This window comes from Mytilus edulis, chromosome 8 (assembly GCF_963676685.1).
Source record: "Mytilus edulis chromosome 8, xbMytEdul2.2, whole genome shotgun sequence".
Lineage (NCBI taxonomy): Eukaryota > Metazoa > Mollusca > Bivalvia > Mytilida > Mytilidae > Mytilus > Mytilus edulis.
In genome coordinates, this window is record NC_092351.1 from 15,135,145 (window position 1) to 15,160,901 (window position 25,757).

The 25,757-nt window shown below is 31.1% G+C and overlaps 1 protein-coding gene across 2 annotated transcripts; it reads right to left on the reverse strand.

Annotated features, from left to right (window-relative positions):
- Nucleotides 1–1,734: 1,734 nt before the first annotated feature.
- LOC139484899 (protein inturned-like) lies at nucleotides 1,735–25,376 on the reverse strand. Of its 2 annotated transcripts, none has more exons than XM_071268942.1 (18): nucleotides 25,293–25,376; nucleotides 17,808–18,313; nucleotides 17,446–17,531; nucleotides 13,732–13,941; nucleotides 11,616–11,728; nucleotides 11,105–11,194; nucleotides 10,077–10,308; nucleotides 9,408–9,461; nucleotides 8,942–9,004; nucleotides 8,095–8,319; nucleotides 7,749–7,798; nucleotides 7,261–7,362; nucleotides 6,850–6,923; nucleotides 5,700–5,818; nucleotides 5,156–5,241; nucleotides 4,000–4,168; nucleotides 3,467–3,615; nucleotides 1,735–1,979 (listed from the first exon to the last, which is right to left on the reverse strand). In XM_071268942.1, exons 1-18 carry the CDS (start codon nucleotides 25,370–25,372, stop codon nucleotides 1,874–1,876), a joined length of 2,514 nt encoding a protein of 837 aa, XP_071125043.1. In that variant the 5' UTR covers nucleotides 25,373–25,376; the 3' UTR covers nucleotides 1,735–1,873. The 2 variants fall into 2 exon arrangements, with proteins under 2 accessions (XP_071125043.1, XP_071125044.1); XM_071268943.1 differs by lacking the exon at nucleotides 25,293–25,376 and adding an exon at nucleotides 19,749–19,869.
- Between the last annotated feature and the right edge of the window lie 381 nt (nucleotides 25,377–25,757).

Genomic DNA, 25,757 nt, shown 5'->3' on the forward strand with positions numbered 1-25,757 from the left:
AATGAAGTCAAGTTCAGATGACTTCCATCAGAAGGACATATTCACCTTTAATCATTATACGGACATAATTTCATAGTTGACATGGATAATTTATGTTGGATCTGACGAAAATTATTCCAAAATCTATTGAAAAGATGATAATCAGATTTCTTTTTTAAATCAAGAATTCTAACATCGGCAGTGGTTCAAAAGAAAAGGCAAAGTATCTCAATATATATTTTCCTGATGGAAGTTGAACTATAAATTACAAGTAACTATTTCAATAAAATTTCATATTTTTTATTAATTAGGTAACAAGTGTATATAATCAACAATTAACATCTCATACTGTAATGTGTATACTAAATGACATAAAAATGGTGATGTATAAAATATCAAAGCATATAAACCCCTCAACCATGTGAAGTATACAGTAACATACAAATGAAACAAAAATCTTAAACAATCATATTTTTATACAACAAATATTCTTTTGATTACATGTTAACAATAATGCTGTGCAAAATTACAAAGACAATTGATAATTGTAAAGTTTGATACATTCAGAGCACTGACCATGCTGGTAACATATATAATTATTTTGAGTGACTAATGAATACATAAAATATTGCACTTATAGTGATTACTAATAAAGGCAGAGAGTATACAAAAGTTTTAAAAATCGTTGAGATAATGAAAATACTAAAAAAATATATTTCAACTAGATCCTGGGAAGGAACAGTTCACTCTGAGGGTAATAGTTGTGTAAAACCCCAAAATCTCATAGCTTAAAGTGTCTTCTCAAGAAGAAAAGACATAAACATGTTAATTAGTAAACTTTTTTGTATTTTGTGACTTTTGAAAATTGCACAAACATTTACAAGCTATGGCAAATAAATTACATAATAAAGTCAAACTGGACTATTACTTAAAACATATTTTATTTCAAAAAATCATGTACATGACATACACGTATAAATACAGTGATACAATATTACAAAGGGATTCGGAAACAAGGTTTCCCTTATATTAATCCGTCTCCCTAGATGTAGAAAAAAGATAAAGGGAAATAGCTGCAAATGAAAAAGTTGATTTTTTTTTTTCGTCAGATCTTTCCTATATGTACCGGCGGCGGAGTGTGTTTACAGGACTTTGTCAAGACTGTCTCACCCAATTACGATTCTTATCATGCACGAAGGACGCTATAAGCCAAAACGCTTCGAATCTACCAAAAATTGTTGCACTTGTTTAAACACGAGTAGATTTTCCTCTTGATTGAGGTTATAGCAGCCAAATAGGAGTGTTTCCATATTGTATGGGAACGGAATTTTTTCTATCGTACGTTTTCGGAAAAGGGAGTAATTATTACACTCGAGAAGAAACTTGACTATTAAGGCCATCTTACTTGATGAAAATCATGCATCAAACCCTAATCTTTGTTTTGCCTCATAATCAGGCTCCCTTGAAAGAACACTACCATAAATTCCCATGATTTTTTAATGAATGCAAAATTCTGCTGTGTATAGCAAAATGCAAATTTTACTCAAATATCAGATATAATTATCATTAATAAGGTTGGATTTCAAATTATTTTAAACCACCTTATGTGTAGTCTATGTTTTATGTATCATAACAAAAATAATACTTCTTGTATTTGGGATTAAAAAAACAATATTGGTTCTAATGCTGAGATGAGTTAAAAAAACAATATTGGTTCTAATGCTGAGATAAGTTAAAAAAACAATATTGGTTCTAATGCTGAGATGAGTTAAAAAAACAAAACAACACATAAAAATGAAGTTCTTTAAACTTTGTTCAGATTTTAAAAACACTGAGTTACTGAGTCCAGTAAAGTATGTCTTCTGAGTCCAATTTAAGATTACAGTTTTTCATTTTATCCAGGCTTTATACCAAAAGCTATTTTAAATGCAAGTTCTACTGTGCTCTGTGGTATGCCATCTTTGAAACAAACATAGGATTCTGTTAAACTTCTCTGTCTCCTGAAAAAAGGTAAATATTGTTAAAAATCATTTCCCTTTTAATTTTTCTCAAACATGTATATTATTGTATATGTACTCACTTTTTTTCTTTTTTGAATTTTCCTCGGAGTTTAGTATTTTTGTGTTTTTACTTTTCATTTGAAATTACTATTCCATGGCTGTTTACACCTACAGCAACTGATGAGCAATAAAATGTTAAATAGCAAAAATACTGAACTCAAAGGAAAATTCAAAACAGAAATCAAATGACAAAACACATCAAACAAATGGACAACAACTGTCATATTCCTGACATGTTACATGCATTTCCTCATGTAGAAATTTGTGAATTAAACCTGTTTTTATATCTAGCTAAGACTCTCACTTGTACAACAGTCCCTTTGAGCCCTTCCTTAACATTATATTACTGTAAACAGGGAAATTTTCCGGCAGTTTTATTTTCGCTATTTTCGCGGTAAGACTTGACACGCGAAAATAAAACGACAGCGAAAATTTCAAGGAAATTCTATGAATAAGATGAAGACCATATCAGTATATGAATATGATATTTACAGCACTATCTCAAGCAAGTGGACATTACGGATATTGTTATGTAAACAGCACTCGTTACAAATATGTTAATGACACATGCCAATCAGTTATAAAAGTATACAAAGATTTAACAGATCAAATGATTGATTAATTAGCATTAATCCTGACAGCATTTAATTCACTCTTGAATAGTTTTTTTTTTTTTTTATCCTGTATGTGTTTTTACAAGCAGACAAGACACAACCTGTAATCTCTTTTAACAGTAATTAGCGAAAACAAAATATTTCTGATTGATTTTATCATTTGATTTACTAAACATATAGACGTGTTCACTTTCTATATCCCTTAAATAAAAAATATTTATATAGGCCAAAGGGAAATCGCGAATTCAAAACGGCGCGAATTAAGATTGTGTTCATAAAACGCAAAATAAAGACGGCGCGATATTTCCCAGTTTACAGTATCAAGTCTAGCTCAATTTATCATATTAAAAAAGTATTGCTGAACAAACTAATATATACCAAACATCCCACATCAATATATAGGATGCAATTGCTCTTTTTCCAAAATGATTTGCTAATTTCTTAATCTTTATATGGATCTTATCTGTAGTTTCATAAGAGCAAACATTTATTACGTGAGTCTGACAATAAATGAATATCCTAGTCAGGTAGATTCTCTGAGTGTTTTTAATTACCAGTTTCTATAAACTGTAATGTTTGTACCCAGTGGCAAACCTAACATTTTAGAAATCATATTTTAATCAAGAAAGATAATTATTTGTATAATCATAAGGGAATGTATTAAACAAACAAAAACAATTTAATTGAATTTCTAATAAGGTCATTTTACTTAACTGTATCACACGACAGTCAGTATAAATTTTCTTTGTATGTACAAAATAAACACAACAACACCGAATGAACAAAGGCTTCAAGTAAGTTACTTGAACTTACCCAACTACCCAGTATGATATTGGGAACTTTTCCTGAGGCTCCTGGCTGGTAATATTAAATAATATCCCTTCCTCTCTGATATTTCTGAATGTAGGGTCCTGTCTTACTGGTAACATATGGTTGTTTTCTGGACCTTGATCTGATGTTTTCTACAAGAAAGTAATCCAAACATTTAGTACATTTGCACTATGCACAGTAACATGAGTATAAAGCTTTCAAACATAGGCTAAATATACCTGTAGTTAACAAAATTTAGTTTTTCAATTTCAAAATCACTTTATAAACCTGTAAATAGCTAATTGGTCAGAATATGGAGCAACAATAACTCAGGAAATCAAATAATATCAAAGCTGTATCCTTCTGACTTAATAAACTTTCAGCTAAAATGCTTTAGCACAGAAGCTTTATTAATTATCTGGTAAAATTCTGCCAATGATTTTGATTGTTTTCTACAATATTTTATAGTTTATTTGTTATACAGTTATCTTCCCCTCTGCCATAAGAATTTAAAATATCTAACTGAACTAACTTACTTTTTTGAACCTATATCTATCAAAGATATATTTAATCCTGGTACAGGCAAGGGAGAAGTTATCTAGAATCGTAGAATCCATTTCATTAGAGTCTGATTTAATATAAACACCTTCATGTTTGTCCACATGTAAATAATGTAACATACAATTATCTACACCTACTGACAACCTGAAAGAAAAGGACAAATATTATAAAAAAAACTTTGCTTTATTAAATGTATATAATATTTCACAGAAAAATCTTTTTATAAGGTCAAGCAATCACATTTATATCTTTATCAAGACTCACATAATGTTGGTTGCTAAGCAATAAATACATTTCTCTCTAGAGAAATTTATCCCAACAAAATAACTATAATGTATATGGTATGTTAAGAAGTTGAAAAAAGTCCATCATTGGTTGCTGTTTTTAATTTTTGTTTTTGTTGATTGTTTTGTCCTCAATCAGATTTGTTAGTTTTCTCATTTCAATTGTTTACATTTTTGTCAACTCTGTGTCTTTTATGTAGCTGACTAAACAGAGCTTATGGCAAAATATCAGATCTCCTTATTTAATTTACATGTTTTCTCTGTAGCCAACACTACATATAGGTACACTGAGCTGACTTTATGAAGGTCCCATGGAGTTTCCTATAGCTAGTGTTCACATAATCCCATTTTTGTGGCCAATATAATCACATACTCATCAGTCATTTTGGTCCAAAGAATTTCATAAATGGGGTCTAGGCATTTAAGTGGATTCAAATGTTAATGAAGCTATTGCGTTCAATACAATAATATGTTATAGTTCTTAGTCTTTCAAATCCCAAGTTGATTGTGTGGTATACTAACTTTTAATTTCACCAGGAACTGGTTAACAATTTCATCTGTAGATGCCAAATTGTTTGTTTTGTGGCATACTGGAAGTTTTATATTACAATAGAGCAAACTGCAAATTAAGATAAAATATCAGAAAACATATTTTAATTAAGGTTTTACAATAGTAATTTTTGGGGCCTATTATAGATTGCTGTTCAATGTGAGCCAAGGCTCCGTGTTGAAGGCCTCACCTTGACCTATAATGGTATACTTTTATAAATTGTGACTTGGATGGAGTGATGTCTCAATGGCACTTATATCACATTTTTTTTTTATATCTAATCCTTTTTAAACCTACTTAATATCAGTTCTAGGTAATTCTAATCCATGGTTCAGGTCATAAAGATAACTACCCTCTGTATTGTGGTGATGTAAAGAGGTCTTCTGAAAAACAAAACATAACATCTTGTAATGATTGAAACTGAAGAGGAATTTTCCTGTGATCACTTTATAAAAATATAGGTTTTCCTGAAAGCATAATCAACATGTCACTTGAAAATATACATATATTTATAAAAAAAAGGCTTCGAACACAGTACTCTGATTTGAATATTTGAATGAAGATTTAAAAAAAAGAGGGGTTTGAGCACTTTCATGACTTTGAAGCTAGAAAAACGTTTAAAAGTCTTACAAACTCTATCATCAAATATCCTTTAGTTCTCACCAACAAAGAGTTATGGAACAAAATTTCAACCTTAACCAATGAAAAATAAAAATTCCATACACTAGATTAATCAGTAACTGATCTATATGTTTTTGTCAACAACTTAAGCTCAGTTGGTGGTTTCCTATTCATGAAATTGGAAGAATTTATAATTAAACCTGATTGCACAGTACGTTACCTTATTGCCACTGTCTACACTTGATCCACTATCAGATGAAGCACTAGATCTTACTGAGGAATCTCTATGGAAACGGGCTGATTTTCTGTGTCTGTTAAACATATTGTTCTTCACAACTTCTGTGAAAAAAAGTTCACTCGTTTAACAAGATTTTTTAAATCATATAAATGTATTCTGGTTGAAAATAGTTCATATTTAGTATTGAATAATGCTTAAGAATAATAGTTATAGTCTGTTATCCTTTTATTTTAATTGTCAGTGATATTTTTATCATAACTCCATGCTTGATTGATATCTATGATAAAAAATTATGCTCAAACTGGGGCACTGAGGTTTAAACTATATGTCTCTGTGTTTTAAGACCTCACTTAAACTTTTAGGTGAAGGCCAGGGCAGCAATAACAAGAATGTGTCCCCAGTACACGGATGCCCCATCCGCACTATCATTTTCTATGTTCAGTGGACCGTGAAAATGGGGGAAAATCTCTAATTTGGCATCAAAATTAAAAAGATCAAATCATAGGGAACAGGTGTACTAAGTTTCAAGTTGATTGGACTTCAACTTCATCAAAAACTACCTCGACCAAAAACTTTAACCAAAACTCTCACCCTGAAGTGGGACAGACAGACGAACGGACAGATGAACAAACAAATGGACTAACAGACGAATGGACAAACAGTCCAGAAAACATAATGCCCATAAATAGGGCATAAAAAGTTGGTTTCTTTTGGTTTGTCAAGTTGGTGCAGGGATTTCAAGTATGGTTTTATACACCTCTATACACTATTTATATTCTTTTTACAATTGCTTTTAGAAATTTCAAAGATAAAAAGCTTATTAGCTATCTATGTTGGAATAATAAGTTATTTATAAAAACAATTTCACAAGAACATTGATACTAAAATTAGAAGACTTGAAATGATTAACAATGAGACGACCACAGACATAGGTAGATCTAGTTAATAATCTACTACATTTCAAACTGAATACACACTATAGACCTGTTGGTGACCTTCTGCTGTTGTTTTTTTCTATGGTCAGGTTGTTGTCTCTTTGGCACATTCCCCATTTCCATTCTCAATTTTATTTTATATATATCCTTTACCAAATTTTGTAACTGAGAACCAATAAGAAGTAATGAATATTTACCATTTTGTAGACTAGATGGTTTCTGTGTTGTTTCTGACAGATGTGTAACCAAAGATGATGTGTTCTGTCTGGAACTAAAAAATAGAAAACAAATGTTAAACCACAGGTTAGATTCAACTGATTATACCTCTTTGAACACCTGATATTTTTGAAATCTGCTCCAAGGCAAATAAATATAAAATGGAACATTTACCAGAAAATGTGTTAACATTTATATGATCACTTAGTCAGTAATCAAATAAAACACTTTGCAGCCTTAAAATCTATCAACAAGACATAACCATACTTCAAAACTTTTCTGGTGTCAGCCATATGAAATAACCTTGTAAACTGTTTTTTTGGTAAATCAAATACTTTTAAAGTAATTAATTCACAGTAACATCCAACCTATATGTATGAAAACATACTAACCAGTGATCCATTTGTTTATACATATTCAGGTTGAAAATCTGCATCAGTGTAGCCTTGGCCTGGTCAATCAAGAAAGGATCAGGATCTAATATAACGTCTGGTCTGAAATGAACATTTAGAGAGATTTGTATATCACACAATCTGGATCTTCAGTAAAAACAACAAACAATGGATTGTTTCTATCAAAATTATTCACAATTCTTTTAGAATCAATAAGAATAAGAGCTGAACATCTGTTTTGAAAACTGCCCATGATGTTTGTTGCTGTTGTATGTCTTTTGATCATTTTTGTTTTCCACCATTTTATTAGATACCTAACATCTCTTGTTATTTAACTTTTATTGAGTTATAAAGATATTGAAAATATCCAAAAAGTGCTATGAAACTGATGCATAACCAATCTGTCAAGTAATAATATTTGAGCAGTAAATTGTACATAAAATAATCTGTAGTACAGATAAAGTATTTAACTCAGAATAATTACTCACCTTGTATGATAACCATTTGTTTCCAACATAGAACACAGGATTGTGTGCTTCTACAAAACATATTGACATAAGTGCATTTTTAAGTTTTAACATTCAATTAAATTCAATGACTGAGAAACAATTTATCAATTATGCTTTGGATTCATTTTGTGTGTTAAAAAAGGAAATGTTTAATGTTTGCACATAAAAAGATATTAAAAAAAAAAAGAAAGAAAGAAATGACCATAAAAATACCATTAAAAATGATGAATTTTTCATGAAATTTTCAAAAATAGTTTCATTTGAACTATAGCTTCTTTACATTGTTTCAACTAAGACTGTAATTTCAATGGAATTGTATACTTACATAGGCTACAAATAACCAGACCCATCTGGCTGAAACTGGTTCTGTGTAACCAAAAGGTTCTTCTTCAGGCAAATTGTAGAACTGCCTTGTGGGAAATATTTCCCTCCAAATGACTGTCGTCTGCACAGTTTCCCTACAGCACACGGACATAATGTGTTGGTACTTCAGATAGAGGTAGATATCTAGTAAGTCATCATGCGGCAAGTGGTTACATATTAAAGAGTCCTAAAATAATAAAAATTTTAGATATATGTATTTCCTATATATATTATGTAAAGCAATATTATTACTTGGAGACCAGATGAACTTCTTTTCTGTTGTGAAGTATTAAATAAAAACTACACCAATCCCCTCCTTTTAAATTTTTTTTTTTAAAAATGTGGATTAAATGAAAATTATCAGAATTTTAACACATTCTATGTAGCTCAATAGTAACACAAATACAAAGTTTAGTATGTGAGTAAAATATACACACAACAGTAACATTAAAATTAGTAAAAGATAAAATAAATTATGCACAAATATCTTGAAGCTTGTACTTGAAATATTTGAAATCAAGTAAAACTAAGAAGTAAATACAAAAACTACTAAAACGCAGAATGACTACTGAAACTGATCTTAGCCAAGAAGTAAAATAACAGGGCTACAAATGAAGTATGAGGTTGCTAAAGTTAAATTATTGTTGGGGGAAGTGAAACCCAGCAGCATACTGAGCTGGTAGAAATGAATGGGTTATGTGGCTGACCATCTCTGTATGTCATAGATATAGGAAGATGTGGTATGAGTGCCAATAAGACAACTCTGTTTATAACAGTGTATACTACTGTTGACTAGTAAATATATATACCTTATAAAACAAACAAGATCCTAGCACTGTATATGTTCTTCTACAACCATAGTAACTTTCAGACTGAAAATAAAGAAACAGGATTGAAATCATAGATTATGATTACAAACATATGGGTTATTAATGTTACAAATAGACATAAGCTTGATTTCTTTTTCTTCTTTTTTTCAAATGTGCCATAAAAGAATTTAAGTAATCAATGAAACTTGGTGCCACATGTGGAGCAGGATTCTTCTTACCCTTCAAGAGCATCTGAGACTACCCCCAGTTTTTGAGGAGTTTGTTTAGTTTTCTAAGTTGTGTTTTGTGTGCTATTGTTTGTCTATTGGTGTTTTTCTTTTTCAGCCATGATGTTGTGTTTATTTTTGACAAATAAGTTTGAATGTCACTCTGGTATCTTTTCCCCAATCTTTAGATGCAATATAAAGATTTCATTCAGATGTTTGGCAAAGATTATTTTACATACCATTTCTTTACAATCTGGTGCCTCCCATCCTGTTACTAATCGATCAATGCTATCCTGAAATAAAATGTATACTATCATTTATAACACATCTATATCGATTTAATCATTATTTTATAGGAAAATTTAAAAGCTAGTACATATCACCATTTCTTGAGCAAGCAATTATTATATATAAAAGCGTGATCGAAAAAGTAAACAGATGATATATCTGTTAACCATCAAACAACTCTAAAACCTAAAAGGTGCCATTATCTTAAAGTGTTTTATCTCCCTTGTTTGACATAAAAAATATCTCTAAAACAACCCTACACCTGCATGACAAAAACATCATTTCAATCAAAAACTTAATTGAATTTTGCCCTTCAGTTAATTGATTGATTATATTTCTGATAATTTAAATTAAACAATGTATCCCTTTTTTCTTTTCCATAACCTCCTTCAAATCACCATTTTCTATATTTGAAAATACCAGTACCAAGTCAGGAATATTACAGTTGTTGTCCATTCGTTTGATGTGTTTTATCATTTGAGTTTGCCATTTCATTAAGGACTTTCCGTTTTGAATTTTCCTCGGAGTTCAGTATTTTCGTGATTTTACTTGTTAATACATTATCATACTTTTTATTTTGAAATACCCGTCTATAAATACATCATTAAAACTATACTTACATTAAACACAGAATCAAGATGAAGATATTGCACTGTATTACTACAACTACTACACTGGTCAACATCAACAGAGGATGTAGACGTGTCCATCTGATGAAGGACGGAGGTCAATAATGCTGATATACTTGGGTGATTGTCTTGATGAGAAAATGCTTCATGTAAGGAACTATATTGCACTCTAATAACACGGATTAGATTCTGAACAACTTTTGGTAGTAATAGGGGATGAATCCTGAAATAGAAATAACATTTACATGAGAGGTATTATTATAGAAGAATAAACTGCTTTGCTGAATGTGGCTGGATAAGCCTGCAGAGGTCCAACCCTGAACAGTTTGGACAAATTTTGACACAATATTCAAGCTTGATACAGGTCTGAATTTGGATTGTAATTAAATATTTGACATACTATAGGTTTCTGAATAAATGTAGTCAAAGAACTTGAAATAGGTTATATGAATTGAATTTATATTCAATTAAAGATTTCTTGTTGTTGTGCAACATGCTGTGCTGTTGTGCAATACTTAGTAAATCTGTTGCTAGACTATAAACAAATAAAATCTTATAACTCAGTTATTGTTGGAAAACTGGAAAAGCCCCCTTTTTTAAATGAATAACATCCCAAAACTCAGTAACGGTAAATCTGAAATTTATAAAAAAATAAAAAGAGCTCACGTCAATAGATATAAACAATTCAACAAAGTTTCATGCATATTGGTTAAAGCGTTTTGGACTTAATGTCCGACATGTTGACGACGGTAAACAGGTATATAAAAACAGCAATTAGCTTCGGTTATTTTACTTTTAAAATCTACTCTAAAATTAATGTAAAAGAATATCAAGAATGTTAAATTCAAATGTTCTATACATAAATTTGTTGTGACAGCTTTTTTGTATATTTTTATTTTTGTTTGAGGTCAATTCTTTTGAAAATCATAGAATATCTGTATTTTTCCTTTTTTCCATATTTTATTATAGTGTAGAATTCATAAATTGTGCAAAATTACTATAATAAGACAAAGTCATACCTATCTTGTTGAAATATGACTATAAGAAGATTGTTTTCTTCTTTATGGTAGGAGGCGTTCATCAGTTTGTTGTTGTACATAAATGTAGATCTGAAAGTATATCAAAAACCAAAAAGTCATAACTACAAAATGTATTTTAGTGAGTAATATCAACTTTTTTTGATCTAAGACATTTTAATCCCCACTTAGTTTTGGGTTTACTGTGGATTCAATATCATTTGTAAAATACAAATTTAAGTTGGTACTAGTAAACCACAAATTCAAATTTTCAATGAGGTATAAGATTTCTATATCCTGGTATTGGTTTCAAGGAAATGAAATGAATCCACACTAAAACAAATGCTAAATTTTACAATAAAATCTGTTGCCTTTTTTTTTATACGTTCCTTACATACAGATCTGCCTATCATTACGACAATTAATTTTTGCAATTAAAATACAGATTGTTCTTAATAAATAAGATCTTATTTTCAAAACAAAGTTACTTTTTAACTCAAAACCTAATACACACCTGTTTGTAGATGAAGGTGATATCTCTGCTAATGAACTATAAATTGTCACAAATGCCCCTCGCATCCCTGATAAACCACTACATTTCTCTGGAAACTGGAACAACAGATCTTCCTACAAATTTAACATGATATTATGATAAATTATAAGTAGCACACTTTAAAAGAAGTCAACCTGTTAGCTTTTACTTTTTTTTACTGTGTGATCTATGTGGTTTTTTTTCATTAGGATTTTTTTCTAACTACATGTAGTTGCATTTGTTCTGAATGTGTAAGCTGAAAATTGTCAGAGGATAGGTGAAATATAGTTTCTCTGTTTCACATTTGAATATAATGACATCATAAAAAAATATAAATTGACCTGTTGTATTTTTTAAATTTCACCAACATATAATGGAAGAAGAACATGTCCAAAGCACAGCAATGCGACAATGCCCCACTTGCATTTCTGTGTCTAGTCGACTGTGAAATTGGGGTAATATCATAGGGAACATGTGTCCTTAGTTTCAAGTTAATTTTTAATAAAAAACTACCTTGACCAAAAACTTTAAAAAGTACCTAAAACAGGACAGGGACTGACGCACAGACCGAAAAACATAATGTCTCTCTACTATCGTAGGTGTGGAATAAAAATATGTAATCTGACAAATTTGAAAGAATGATTTGAGTCTTGACATCATTAAAAATCATCAGTTGCCTTCATAAGTTGCATTATTTCACAGTGATTTACTTTTCAGTACCCATTTGTCAAGAAAATATACACTCGTATTTACATGAACTGACATATTGCTATTTTATTATTCTATTTGTCACTTACAACATGTTTAATAGAATTGAACTGAAATGAAAAAGTTAATATAAGTTTAAATGCATATCAACTGTATTGATGACACTGTCCTGTTCAACACTCATCTTCATTTTAATTGATGGATTATATGTCTTATCACTTTTGGAGAAATAGTAGTCCAAATAATTATGACGTCTTGAAAGGCTATTATATTCTTATTTTGATGTCTTACATCGACTGTCACTGTAAGGCGTCAAAGCATAAAAATAAATAAGCCTTTCAAGACGTCATAATTATTTGGACTAGAGAAATGGCTGTAGATGTGAATGACAACAGGGACATGAGGGTAGGAGAGTATCAAAGTAATATAATTCACTCCCTCAACAGACTGTGCAAGACCTTCATGAGTAGACAAGGTCATTCAAAAAACATTGTTCTCATCCTAAACTTGGAGACAAATTTTCTTAAATATCCTTGTGTACTCAAGTGTGTAGAGAATATAAATAAATTAAACTAATAATGGTGTTCCTGATGCTAGATCTTAATTACCTTTGAATAACCAGCTTTAAATCTGTTCAGATAATTGCAAAATTTAATTAATTTTTAATTAGAAACAGCTTATAGGAAAGCAGTTATACCAGAAGGTCACAGGATACTGTAGATAATTTTTGATTAAAAACATCAAATTGGATTTAAAAACATATGAGGGATATTCAAAGCAATATCTAATACCAAGAAACACAGCTGTAAAATTGTCTTTATTTGAATACCGTTTAAATGACTAATGATAGAAATTAAGCCAACACATGGTAAAATTGTTTTGTCATCAAACAAGTCTACATACATCATGATATGATATATTAAATTATTGTCAAAGTATTTTTCTTCAAAGCTATCAATTTTTGTTATTTTGTGAACATATTATTGATTCATGGGGTTTTTAATAAATGAAAACCTTACAAACAAAAATACCCCAAAACATTAGTTTGTGTTAGATTCTCTGATACTTTTCTCAACTTAGCAAAGGGCTAGACAGTCAGATGGTCAATTATTATTATTTTACCACAAGTATGTACAGTCCAGACAATGATTCACAGGACAATTGATAAAATATATAATCCAAATTTATTTTTTTCCCTCCAAATATAAAGTAAAGCTCCATTTTACCAGTCCATGTTACTGGTATGGACTTTCAAGCCAGAGTACTTTCTGAACTCTACTTTATCTGCATATTCAAAATGTAACTTAAAAGCAGAGCATATGAAATAAAATGAACACTGCATAACTAACAATATAATTTCCAAGTCACAATCTATAATGACTAAACTTACATCTTTATTGTTGTTTTCTGAGTTCAGTTTTTCTAGATCCACATACATGACAGCATGCAAGTTATCTGCCCCTTGTTTTCCAAGAGTTATGTCATCTTGTTTAGGCAGCAACTGTACTATCCCAGAATCCTTTGTAATGGTCTTTTTCAAAATTTGATGATGATTTGGTTTTGAAGACTTCTTCGAGACTTGTTGTACAACAAAAGACGCCTAAAAATGTAAACTAACTTTACAGTTGAACGTATATTTAATGCTTTTGCATAAGAAATAAAGGCACATGTCACACCTTTGAAATGGTTGGCATATTGTTGATTTTAAAATTTCACTACATTAATTACATTGAATAAGAAATTTGAAGATAAGATTTTTATATGATTTCTGTTGCCGCGATATAGCCTTTAAGCGCTCATGCGGAGTAAAGCAAAAACTAATCATCATGATCTCGTTTTTTTTTTTTTTTAAACAAAACATAAATAGAAGTACTTTTGTTTAAAGCTGAATGTTTTATAGTATACTACAACTGTGCTTTTTGCATAGCCTTCCATTTACTCTTTTGCTTGTCAACTCTTAATTACACGAATCGATTTTAATTTTTGTTTAGACAATATCATGAATGTATAATGATTCTATATTCAATTCAATAAAACTCTTACTTTTGAGAAAAATGTATAAAAACAGTTTCAATATTGCTTCCTCTTCACTTTCACAATGATGGATATACAAAATTAGTATCAAATGTTTTTTTTTAACACTTGACTTTTTTCAATAGAGAGAACACGAGTACAAAATAAACATACACAAATCTGATGTTCAGTAGTTGTCGTTTGTTGATATTGTTCATAAGCATGATAAGTATTTCTTGTTTTTTTATATAGATTAGACCGTTTGACTAGTAATTTTTGTGGCTCTGTGTTGAAGACCATACTCTGACCTACAATAGTTTACTTAAACAAATTGTGACTTGGATGGAGAGTTGTCTCATTGGAAATTATACCACATCTTCTTATATACCGGTATGTACATATGTATCTGTATAACAGTATGTTGTTATAGTAAATAATGCATTTCTTAAAGATTGAGTACACTCGTGTTGACATACATGTATGAATGAATATAAGCTAGTGTGTATAAATCTTACACCATTCTTATTTATTTATTCTATATTTTGTACTTGTAAAATCTGGAGAATTATTTTTTTAAATGATTTGAATTTTATGAAATTCATATTGAAATTTTTTTTTTTTAGTAATTTCTTTTTATCTTTTTTAAAACATTTTTCACTTCATATTCAGGATAATTTTTTTTAATAAAAGACCTTTTAATTTAAAAACATATTTTTTTTTATTAGCATGAATAGTAGTCTAATTGCCAAAAGGGTAAGTTGTTCTCATTAAGGACCAACATTTTTATCTTTTTTTACATATTGAATCCATGCCAAGGTTAAAATATTAGTCCATTTTCTGTTTTTATCTTCTATTCTCTAGTGTTTTGTGTGGTTGTTTTACCTTTTAATTTCAGTGTTTATCAAAGGTCCATTATTTTTGTGCTTCATTCATATGCATGTTTTGCCAATAGTGTGGACAACCAAAGAATTCATATGTACATGCTATTGTAGTTTTTTTTATTTTGTGGGTTATAAACATGATAAAGGGTAAACATATTTATCTTTCAAAATTCATATAGCATGACCCTTAAAGCTCAAAATAATTTCTAACTCAAGAGATAAAAAATGTTCTTCAGCTTGATACTAGGAATAGTGTGAATAGTTTTGTCTTTGTCATGTATATCATTTAATTATGTTTTTCACGTTCTGCGAGTTGACATTTATCATCAAAGATATTGTCCTGAGCTTTTTTAATAATTTTTTTATTTATTGAAATATAATTGACAACATTGACATACAATTATCCACTGGAATGGCATATTTTACCAAATATTAAATTAGTCCCAATCAATCAATCCCTATCTTCCCCAATTCTGTAATCACTTCAGTTTTTAAAAAAACAGCATTCATTCACCTACATATCTTTTTTAATATAGACAAACTACTACTGTCATTTTCATGTATTGAAATAGTGTCAAAATATTTGAAACTGTGTTAAAAAATCAACAAGAGTAACAATGAAAACAAAGTAAGATCTTCTGTAAGGCTTATAGTTAAATACACCAAGGGGTCAAATATCTAGCCTCAGGTTTAGTTAAATAAGCCGATTTAAAATAAGACTCTAAATTATTTATCACAATATTTTTTCATCTTAAGACTTAATGAGAAAAAGAAATGAAAAATACCTTGGTGTTTGTTTTTATGAGGTACGAGTGGTTAATAATTCAAATCGAAAAAACTTGTGAAAATAAAGTGAAGAAATCTAATTAAAATTTAAATTTCCTGATGTTTTGATAGTTTGGGTCAGTGTGTGGCCACTTATCTTTATTAAGTTTATAGTATATTTGTTCAATGTTAACCAAAACTGGAATAAACTAGGTAAAGAATTGAAAACAAGATTGTTATGATATAAATAACATATATAAATTAATTATTTTACTATAAAATTCCCAAAATTCTGAGCTCGTTCTGTTTTATAGTCAATCAAATATAGACTTTCAATTCAAAGGCTGTGTTGCAATTTTCATAACTTTATTACAGTTTTGAGGTAACTCCACATATAACTAAAAACATGAGAAATATGACCTGTTCAAATGTCACAGATAGTCCACTCCTGAATCCAACAGACTTGTTTTTCTTACAATGATCTATTCATACATGATTTTTACATTTTACTCAATAAATAATTTCATGTACATGATGTAAGAGGTTTTTGAACAGTAGCATTATCCACTTTTTACAGTACTTTTGTATTTCAAGAGACAATGTAATGTTATTCTATATATTTACAACACCCAAGTTGTTCAATTGAATGTAAAAAGCTTTTAAAAAAGGTTACAACAGAAAAAAATATTTACTCAAGGACTAAAGCGCAGAGCTCTAAACAAATATCCAACATTAGGTAATATTTATTGATTATATTATGTCTTTTATGTTTTTAGAAACTTACACAATGTGTCGGTTAGAGACTTGGATGGCTTGCAGCGAATAACTTTACTTTGTTACATCAGACACATGTATGTGTTTGGGTTTCAATCCTTAAACATTTTGTCAAAAGGAAAATTGAGTATAAAGTTGAGGTTACCATAATTATCACGTTGATGAAAATACTAAATAACTTAAGAGACCATACTATTAAAGAATTAGGGTCCTTTCAAAAACCAATGACACATACATGTACATGTATGTACAAAATGTAGTAGTGTATGTAGTACATGTAATTGTTTATTTGGCCTGTCAGACTAAATACCTTTGATCTGATGCTAAAAAGCAATATCCTCATTTTTATGGGTCTTTACAATATTATATTAATTTAGATTTGGATGAAAATAGCAAATTCTGGTATACATGTAAGAGTTAGCAATTAAACTTATTTGTTGATGCATTTGCATTTTCTTTATTATTTCAACACAAATATTTGGTTGTCCAATGTTAAAGGGATGCTTTCTTGTCAACTTCAAACTAAATTCATCCTTTCATTTAAAAAAGAGGGTCAAAAGATACTAGAGGGACAGCGAAACTCATTTAAGTCTTCAAATAGTTTCTAAATCTACAGAGATTATGATTATTACTAAGAACAATAACATAAGGTTCTCATACAGTGTACCTACCTCTGAAGATGAACACAATCTGGTGAAAACTTCATCAATATTATTCCATGTAATCTCTTGGCCATTTACAAGTCTTAAACAGTCACCTGAAAAAAAATAACTTCTTGTATAATTCCATGTTGAAGATGTTATATGTGTCAGGCATGGACATATAATGGTAGCAAAAATCAATTCAAAAGAACAGTTGAGCCACATGAAGTTGGCTTTAGATGTTCCATTGTTACATCTAAATGGGAAAAGTTAATTTGGAAAGGTTTTGCTTGCTTAAATGATTTCAATAAACAGATAATATTTGATGCAACATTTGACAAAACCTCAAAAAGACCATGGACTACTATAAATCAAATGTAAGGAATGCTCACCTATCTGGATATTTTTTTTCTTCAGAATGTCCCTTGTTGGATCTAATCCTCTGATGCATAGTCTATGGTTACTACATTTTGTAGATTTAAAATGTCCTGGTATTATTCCAAAGAGGTCTTTGCATAAGACCCTACCAACATAACTATGTGGTTTAGGAGTATCACCCAGTATCTTTGCAATGTTTACATGTTTTATTGGAATCTTAAACTGCACTAAATTATCCATTCTGTGAAACTCCAAACTATCATCATTTTGGTTACATCTACAATTAGCAATATGACATCCTTTTGAAAGAAGATTTCCATTAGGGGAGGTAATCTGTTGATTGACAATATTGTGGATGTTATTCACTTCATTGTCAGTACCGTATCCAACATCGTCTATGCTACTTTCATGACTGTTCTTTATTTTCAGTTGTTTACATTTTTCTGCTATCTCCACATAAAAAATATTTCCTTTTTCATCCGTCTCTGGGCACGATGAATTACCAGGTTTACTGAAAGAACTGATAAAAAAACAATATTTTTATGCGTACAATGTAAGTTAAACAGATGTGTAAACATGTATACTGTGAGTAGAGCTCTAAACATTTATACCAACACTTCTACCATAATAATGTTACAAACATATGTGTCAATAGGATACTATATAGAAAAGACTATGGTCCACAAGAGACCAAATGGCACAGAAATTAACAACTATAGGTCACCTTCAACTATGAGCAAAGCCCATAAAGCATAGTCAGCTATAAAAGGCCTCAAAATGACAAAAGTAAAACAATTCAAAAGAGAAAACTAACGACCTAATTTATGTACAAAAATTAATATACATCATGTACATCATGTACATGTAACACATCAACAAACGACAACAACTGAGTTACAGGCTCCTGACTTGGGACAGGCACATACATACAGAATGTGGCGGATTAACCATGTTAGAGGGATCCCAACAACCCCCCTAATCTGCCCTGCTCCTACTATTACATTTCCAAAGTTCACATCTTTTAACCCTTTCTTTCCATAATGATGCCTTTTGCCTTTTGTTTTGATGCCACCCCCATTACTCCATAATGATGCCTTTTGCCTTTTGTTTTGATGCCACCCCCATTACTCCATAATGATGTCTTTTGACGCCTCTGTGTAGTGCCTCAGTTGAAACTTCTTGCCTATGAAAATTCTGTATCAGACAAATGATAAATTTTGCTATTTTTTAAGGTCCTTTTTTGTCATACTTTACAACTCTTCAGGTTATTATACATTCTTGGATTTCAAATATTTTGCTTTGAGTGTGCCTGATGAAGTTTTATCCAGAAAAGCGATTCAGACACATTAAATTATAGAACCTGGTGTTTTCATTTTTGTTACTTGTGCAAGCTAAAGCTAAGGACCTTTATCGGGACTCCGGGATCGGGTGTTTTTAAGCTCGGGATTTCGGGATTGACCCTTTCGGGATCCGGGAATCCTTTTTTTCTGATTTCGGGATGTCGGGATTTGCTTTATTTAAATCGGGACCTCAGGATTTCATTTTTTCAAGTCCAGGATTTCGGGATCAAGACCCCTCCTATCCCCCCTCATTACTGGATATCCCACAGGTTCCAGTAAAATTTTGACGTCATAAAAAACAAAATATCTGACGGCACAATGGAAAAGTGATTTATTGTATGCGTCAAAAGTTCAAGCGGCCGGGTCAGCCGGGATTTGCAATAAGGTGTATGGCTGAATGTTTTGCATTCGTTCTTAGAACGCTTACTCATTATAATATTAGAATTGTTAATGCCGTAAATATGTGTCATAACCCCTTTATAAACTTGATGGATGTTTTTTTCCTTTATCATGTTTAAAATTAATCAGTCTCCCCCTCCCCCTTTTTTCAATTTAGCTTCATGAGGTCTACAAAGGTAAAAGAATAAGTTATGAAACCAAAGGAACAGTACATACATTCAGAAACGTCTTTCTCAGAAGTAAGATTTTTACGAAAAATGTACACCAGCTTGTAAATTTACAAACTTAAGTTTGGACAAACTTTTTATTTTTGTACTTCTGTGGAGATAGTAAACATGAGACCAATTCCGGACAATTCACTTCCGAAATTAATGTTCGTTTGTGAAATTATATTTCTGATCACGATAATCATTTGTAAACTATAATTTACTCTGCTTCTTTAAATAAGCTGAGACTAATCGGGCTTCATCGTCTGTTTTGAAATGCAGCAATTTTATTGGGACCAATAGATAATCATTAACTTGATCTGGTGAAAGGCCTGGTGTTGATCATGAGTATTTGTATTCTGGCCGTGAGACTACTAGTATAACATGTGTTATAGTAGTCTCAGGTTGTGGTATAAACGGTCTTGTGACCCGTTAATATGGTGTTGTTTCAGTATAAACATATTTTTGGATTATTAACCAAGATTAGTCTTTTTGTGTCATTGTTTTGTATTGTTGTTTATTACAATCCTATGTTGATTCTATGATCAATAAAATCATTCTTATAATTCTTGAAGTCATGAAGGATCTTATTTTATATGTATTTATTTGAAAACGGGAACACCATAATGTCAGAGACATATATAATACAATTATATGTCTAATAATGTTAATGTGTTAATTTAGTAACATTTCTAATTATACTAGCGAGCCTTTCCTAACCGCATTTTTCTACTTAGGTTACAATTTCAGAATGTGACTGACCAATTTCTAGATATAAGATACAAAATCTTATTGTGACTTTTGCCATTTCAGATTAGATCTAATGCGATGAACTTCACCGACTTTTATTATTGTACACCGTCCGACTCAGCGCATTAGGTTAGTGTGTAGGACGCTAAATACCCCTTAGTAACGGTTAATTATTGTACTTATTGTAACGTTAGATCTGGGAGGCATACACATTAACATACTGTCCTAAAGAATAGATTGACAACTAAATGTACCCGACATTACAGACCTAACCATTATAAATAATCATTTGCATTATATCTTCTAATATATCAGTAAGAAATCTACATATCTGACCTTACCTAATAAGATTTTACATATATTAGTATATATTTGCATGACCTCACTTGTGACTTCTGAAAATGTTCACTAAGCAAAGGAGAACAAGCAGTAGAAAATGTCATTTTCAGTTTTAATGTTGTGAAAAGTGTCATACATGTATATAACGAGCTGATCTAACTGATTGTTTAGACTGTTGTATATCATGTATATGGTTTGCCAACACACTTTAACGACAATATTCAGCCTTGTTTTGCAAGGGGTCTAGGGTGTTTTTTTCTGATTTTCATGCATATTTGCTTCTAATGAGTCCAGGGATCAAGGTTTTACTATCATGAGATAAATGTATTTCATGGAGTTCTTCCGTAAAATGGAATCTGTTGGCTGTGCGGTATATGAATAATTGACAGCCAAGTTCTGTCGGAATAGAGGTATTAGATGTCTCATTGTAGGTTGACTGTCGTGCGCTCTGCATTCATGACAGAGCACGTGCATCTACTCTCTAACGGATACATATCGGATCTCTGACTAGGCACTATGTGTATCCCTATACAACATAATCTTCTTTCCCAATGACAATCTAAACTTTCTTCTCTTCATCCAGCTCATCCCTCCTAACAGAACATACCGATTGTATGAAATGAAAATTTGTTCTGTCTCGAATATGCATGAAATAATTGACATTGATCGTTTAGTAAGAAACAATCAAGCAAATGAGTCGATGCCACATTTGATCACCTTTTATCCATGAGGTTATCATACCATTACTGACTTGTATTTATTCAATGGTCCAATTTGGCAAATTCTAAATTAATCACTGAATGATCCCAATTCTCCAAAAGAAATCTTTGGAAAGGTATTTTTCGAACTTTTTTTAATTTTTATTTTCACCGAAATCATTATCAAAGACAAGGCAACAATGACCTACAGACATCAAAGATGAAAATACGGATTTCAACAACAAACTTCTTAACTTTCAATGTGCTAAGACCTAGATAGCATCGAGTCTATAGAAAAATGTGAAAATAATTAAACATGTTAAACAGTCTATAGAATATCTATCAGGCTACACCAAATGACATAGCTTATAAAAAAAAACCTAACACATAATCGCATTACTAAAGACAATAACCAAGAGGTTATTGACTTCGAATAATTATCTTTAATACAAGGAGTTAACCCTCTCGGTTTATGGAATATAGTACAATCAAAGCAAGTTCAGAAAAGCGCTATTCTCTTTTATAAAGACAACAAACACTCATTTGTTAATAGTACGTTCTTATGTTGTACTGTTACATCACTGTTTCGGGTTAGGGAGAGGGTTTGGGATCCCTCGGACATGTTTAATCCCGCCACATTATGTATGTAAGTGTCTGTCCCAAGTAAGGAGCCTATAATTCAGCTATTGTCGTTTGCTTATGTGTAACATATTTGTTTTTCGTTCATTTTTTTGTACAAAAATTAGGCCGTTAGTTTTCTCGTTGAATTGTTTTACATTGTTATTTCCGGGCCTTTTATAGCTGACTATACGGTTTGGGCTTTGCTCATTGCTGAAGGCCGTACGGTAACATACAGTTGTTACTCTCTGTTTCTTTTGGTCTGTTGTGGAGATATGTCTCATTCCCAATCATACCACATCTTCTTTTTTTATATTTAATAAAAGATCATTGTGTAGCAACTTTTCAGCAGCCTGAACAATGAGTTGATACGCTATTCCATAATTGGCATTTTCTATCATGATTTCCTTGATAGAGGGTTGATGCGTGCATGTAAGTTTTAAAACGAGATTAGCAAATGGTGGAGTTGTAAGTATTACGGATTCCATCAATAGTTGGTCGACCGTTATGGAATATCCGTTCACAGATAATATAGCGGATATATTTCAAATGTCGTAACACCAATCCCATCCCTTTTTCCCGAATGTGACCTATCCCCATAATACTAAAATGTAAAAGCAAGACAGGTGCCATATGTGAAGAAGGATCTGCCTACTCTTCTGGAGCAAATGAGATCATCCCCCCAACCATTTTTTGGTTGGATTGAAAGGTAATGCTCAGTTTTTATTTTTCTATATTGTGTTTTGTTTACTTTTGCATGTCTGTTGATCTATTTTAGCCATGCATTTTCATTTTATTTTTAACTCACGAGTTGGAATGTTCGTTTGATATCTTTCCCCTCTCTGTTAAAATGAAGAAGAATGTTTCTAAAAATATGAATTCCCAAGCTCAAGCTTTGTAATTTTCCAAGTTACAGAAAGGCCATATAAGCTCTAGATTGGTAAAGTGCTCGCTACCAAAGTTCGATCTCTGTTTGCTAGTTACGGTTCTTATAGCATTGTGTTAAAGTTTCATAAAACTTGCACGATGCAGAATTAAACTAAAAGTGCGACAACGAAAATGAGACGAGCGGTCATGGGTAACAGTTAATGTCCCCGTTACCTACGACAGGGGCATAACATAAGATCATATATGTTTGACAAACTATATATGTAAAATTGAGAATGGAAATGGGGAATGTGCCAAAGAGACAACAACCCGACCATAGAAAAAAAAAAAAAAACAACAGCAGAAGGTCACCAACAGGTCTTCAATGTAGAGATGTATTAACTTGTGTACTGTTTTTCAGACTTTTAGTCCCTGATCCACAAAAGCCTGACATTTTAAATACATTTGAAAAAGTATCTATGATTTTGCATGATAAATATCGAGACGTTTATATTATCCACAAAACAGAGAAAATAGAAACATAATCATTTTGATAATGTGGATTAAGTGTTCTGATGCCACTTTTAGCACTAGGAAAACTGTCAATCCTAATCAGTTTAGATTGGAGTCGAACACACCATATATAGAAACCTAAACGTTTTCTGTTTCTACACACACATGACATGTCTTGATTTATTTTAATACCCTTTTATATCTCTTCTACCCGTACACAATCAATATCTATTGATATTTTTGCTTTGTCCATTTCCTTCCAAATTAATAATTAAGGTAATTTTCTACAGAATCAATTTGTCTATTGTATTTATTACAGAATGAAGGTTATTCTAATTGTCACGTGTCCAGGAATAAAGGTTAATTTACGTCCCGGGACATCACAGACAAAATAGATCTAATTGACCTTTGAGAATCAAATTAATTATTTGTACTCCATTTTGACATTAATTATGTTTTGCCTTGATTTACAACGAAACGTAAAAGTTACTGCAAAACAATTTATCCTTTGTGAAACTTTGTATTAGATATTTAAATTAAATTACAAACGATTAAAATTTTATCCTTGGCAGTTTGGTTTTGTTAAAATGATTTGTGCGGTCTTAGTGAAACTTAATTTTGTAAGATTCAATAGGCAGAAATGGTTTACGACTGTAATTTTTTAACATATTGAACTTGAAAATATTTATCTTGTAAACGTTGTAGTACAAAACTCCCTTACATACAATATGACCATTGAGCTAATTTTCTAGTCAAATTATTACCATATAAGAAAAGACATTCGTTTCGAGAGCTGATGTCAACCCAGAGGAAATAAGCAATCATTGCAACATCTTTAATGTTTTAATGTTATAAATCAATACCAGTTGTAGCTCCAGCTAAGTTACATACATGTAAAAGAGGTTGCCCTATATATTCTATCCCTATAAGTTTTCGTCAAGCCGAACAGTCATATAGTAGCATCGGGTTCGAGGGAGTAGAGAGAACGGGAGGAGGTTCATGTCTGACCGGAAAATTCTTTGACTTTAAAATTGGTATTCGCTGATTCTTGTCATAGATTGTGCTTTAAGGAAAAAAGTGAATACTGGTCAGCTCTGGATATTGTGTCAGGTTATTGCGACAATCTTTAGTCGTCCTTTTCATTTTCAATATGAAATATCATGTTTAAAAATAACACGCCAACCGGCAGGTCTTGAATTGGGGAAGGTGTATTATAAGTTCGCATCAGACTGTCATATTCTCGTCGAATGGCAAAACAGGAACGTTGAATAGATGTATCGGGGAAATATTGGCAAATAACAACCAATATCACGTTTTCGTGTTTGATTATGATAAGCTGCTGAGGGGTCCAAAACGATGAGTTAAAGAACAAAATGCGGGGAAACGGGGTATCATGTATAAAGATCCGGTATTTTTAGTTTATCAAAGAAACGATACAAACGGTTAGGATTGTACAAATCCGGCCAATATTAGATTAGTTTTATGTTCGAATACTGGAGAAGAAATGCGATCACTAACAGAAATATCTAGTAAGGGTCTTATACCTTCCAAATTGGATATCATTATTCGTTTTTGTGGTGAAAGTTTAGACAACATGCAGAGATAAGCAATTTCATAAAGTAATGAACACTTGTCCAACAGATGACTTCTCCTCAAAGATTTACAATTATTGTTATACATTAAATCAAAAGAGAATTTGGATGGAAGATCCTAGATGTACTCAATATTCAGAATTTGTCCGATTTTTTCATGTTAGGTTTGAATCTTACCTGTTAGATAAAATAGTTTTGATACTGTCAAATTCTGAGGAACCAATACTTTGGCATACGGGTACTTTTAATCCAAACATCTTGTAATAGACTGGAAATAAAATCAACATCATAAATCCAGCATTTTTAACACGGCATCCTGTCGTTCAAATGAAAACTTTTCTCAATCAAAACACAATAAAGCAGGGTGTATTAGAGATACAAGTTCATGAACTACATATTAAATCTTTTGAAGATAAAAATCATATATTGCCGTTCTTTGTATGAGCGAAACTTTATGACCACAACTTGTGAAACATGACAAAATATAAATGTTAAGATGAGCGTTAATAACGTTTCCGCCGTTTGACTTGTGTATGAACTCTAATTTGGTTCTGTTTTAATATCTACAAATCTTAAAGAATAAATTTAAAATCACCTTCTAATTCAGATGAAATTACCCGTAAAATTATAAGGATGTGATTA

What these genes read in the sequence shown, in the direction of transcription:
- LOC139484899 (XM_071268942.1), bottom strand. Translation starts at nt 25,372, where the DNA reads ATGTTTGGATTAAAAGTACCCGTATGCCAAAGTATTGGTTCCTCAGAA. An exon ending in AAAACTATTTTATCTAACAG is followed by an intron (nt 18,314 to 25,292) that starts GTAAGATTCAAA and finishes TTTTTTTATCAG; the next exon opens with TTCTTTCAGTAAACCTGGTA. An exon ending in GTGTAGACAGTGGCAATAAG is followed by an intron (nt 5,242 to 5,699) that starts GTAACGTACTGT and finishes TTTGTTTTTCAG; the next exon opens with AAGACCTCTTTACATCACCA.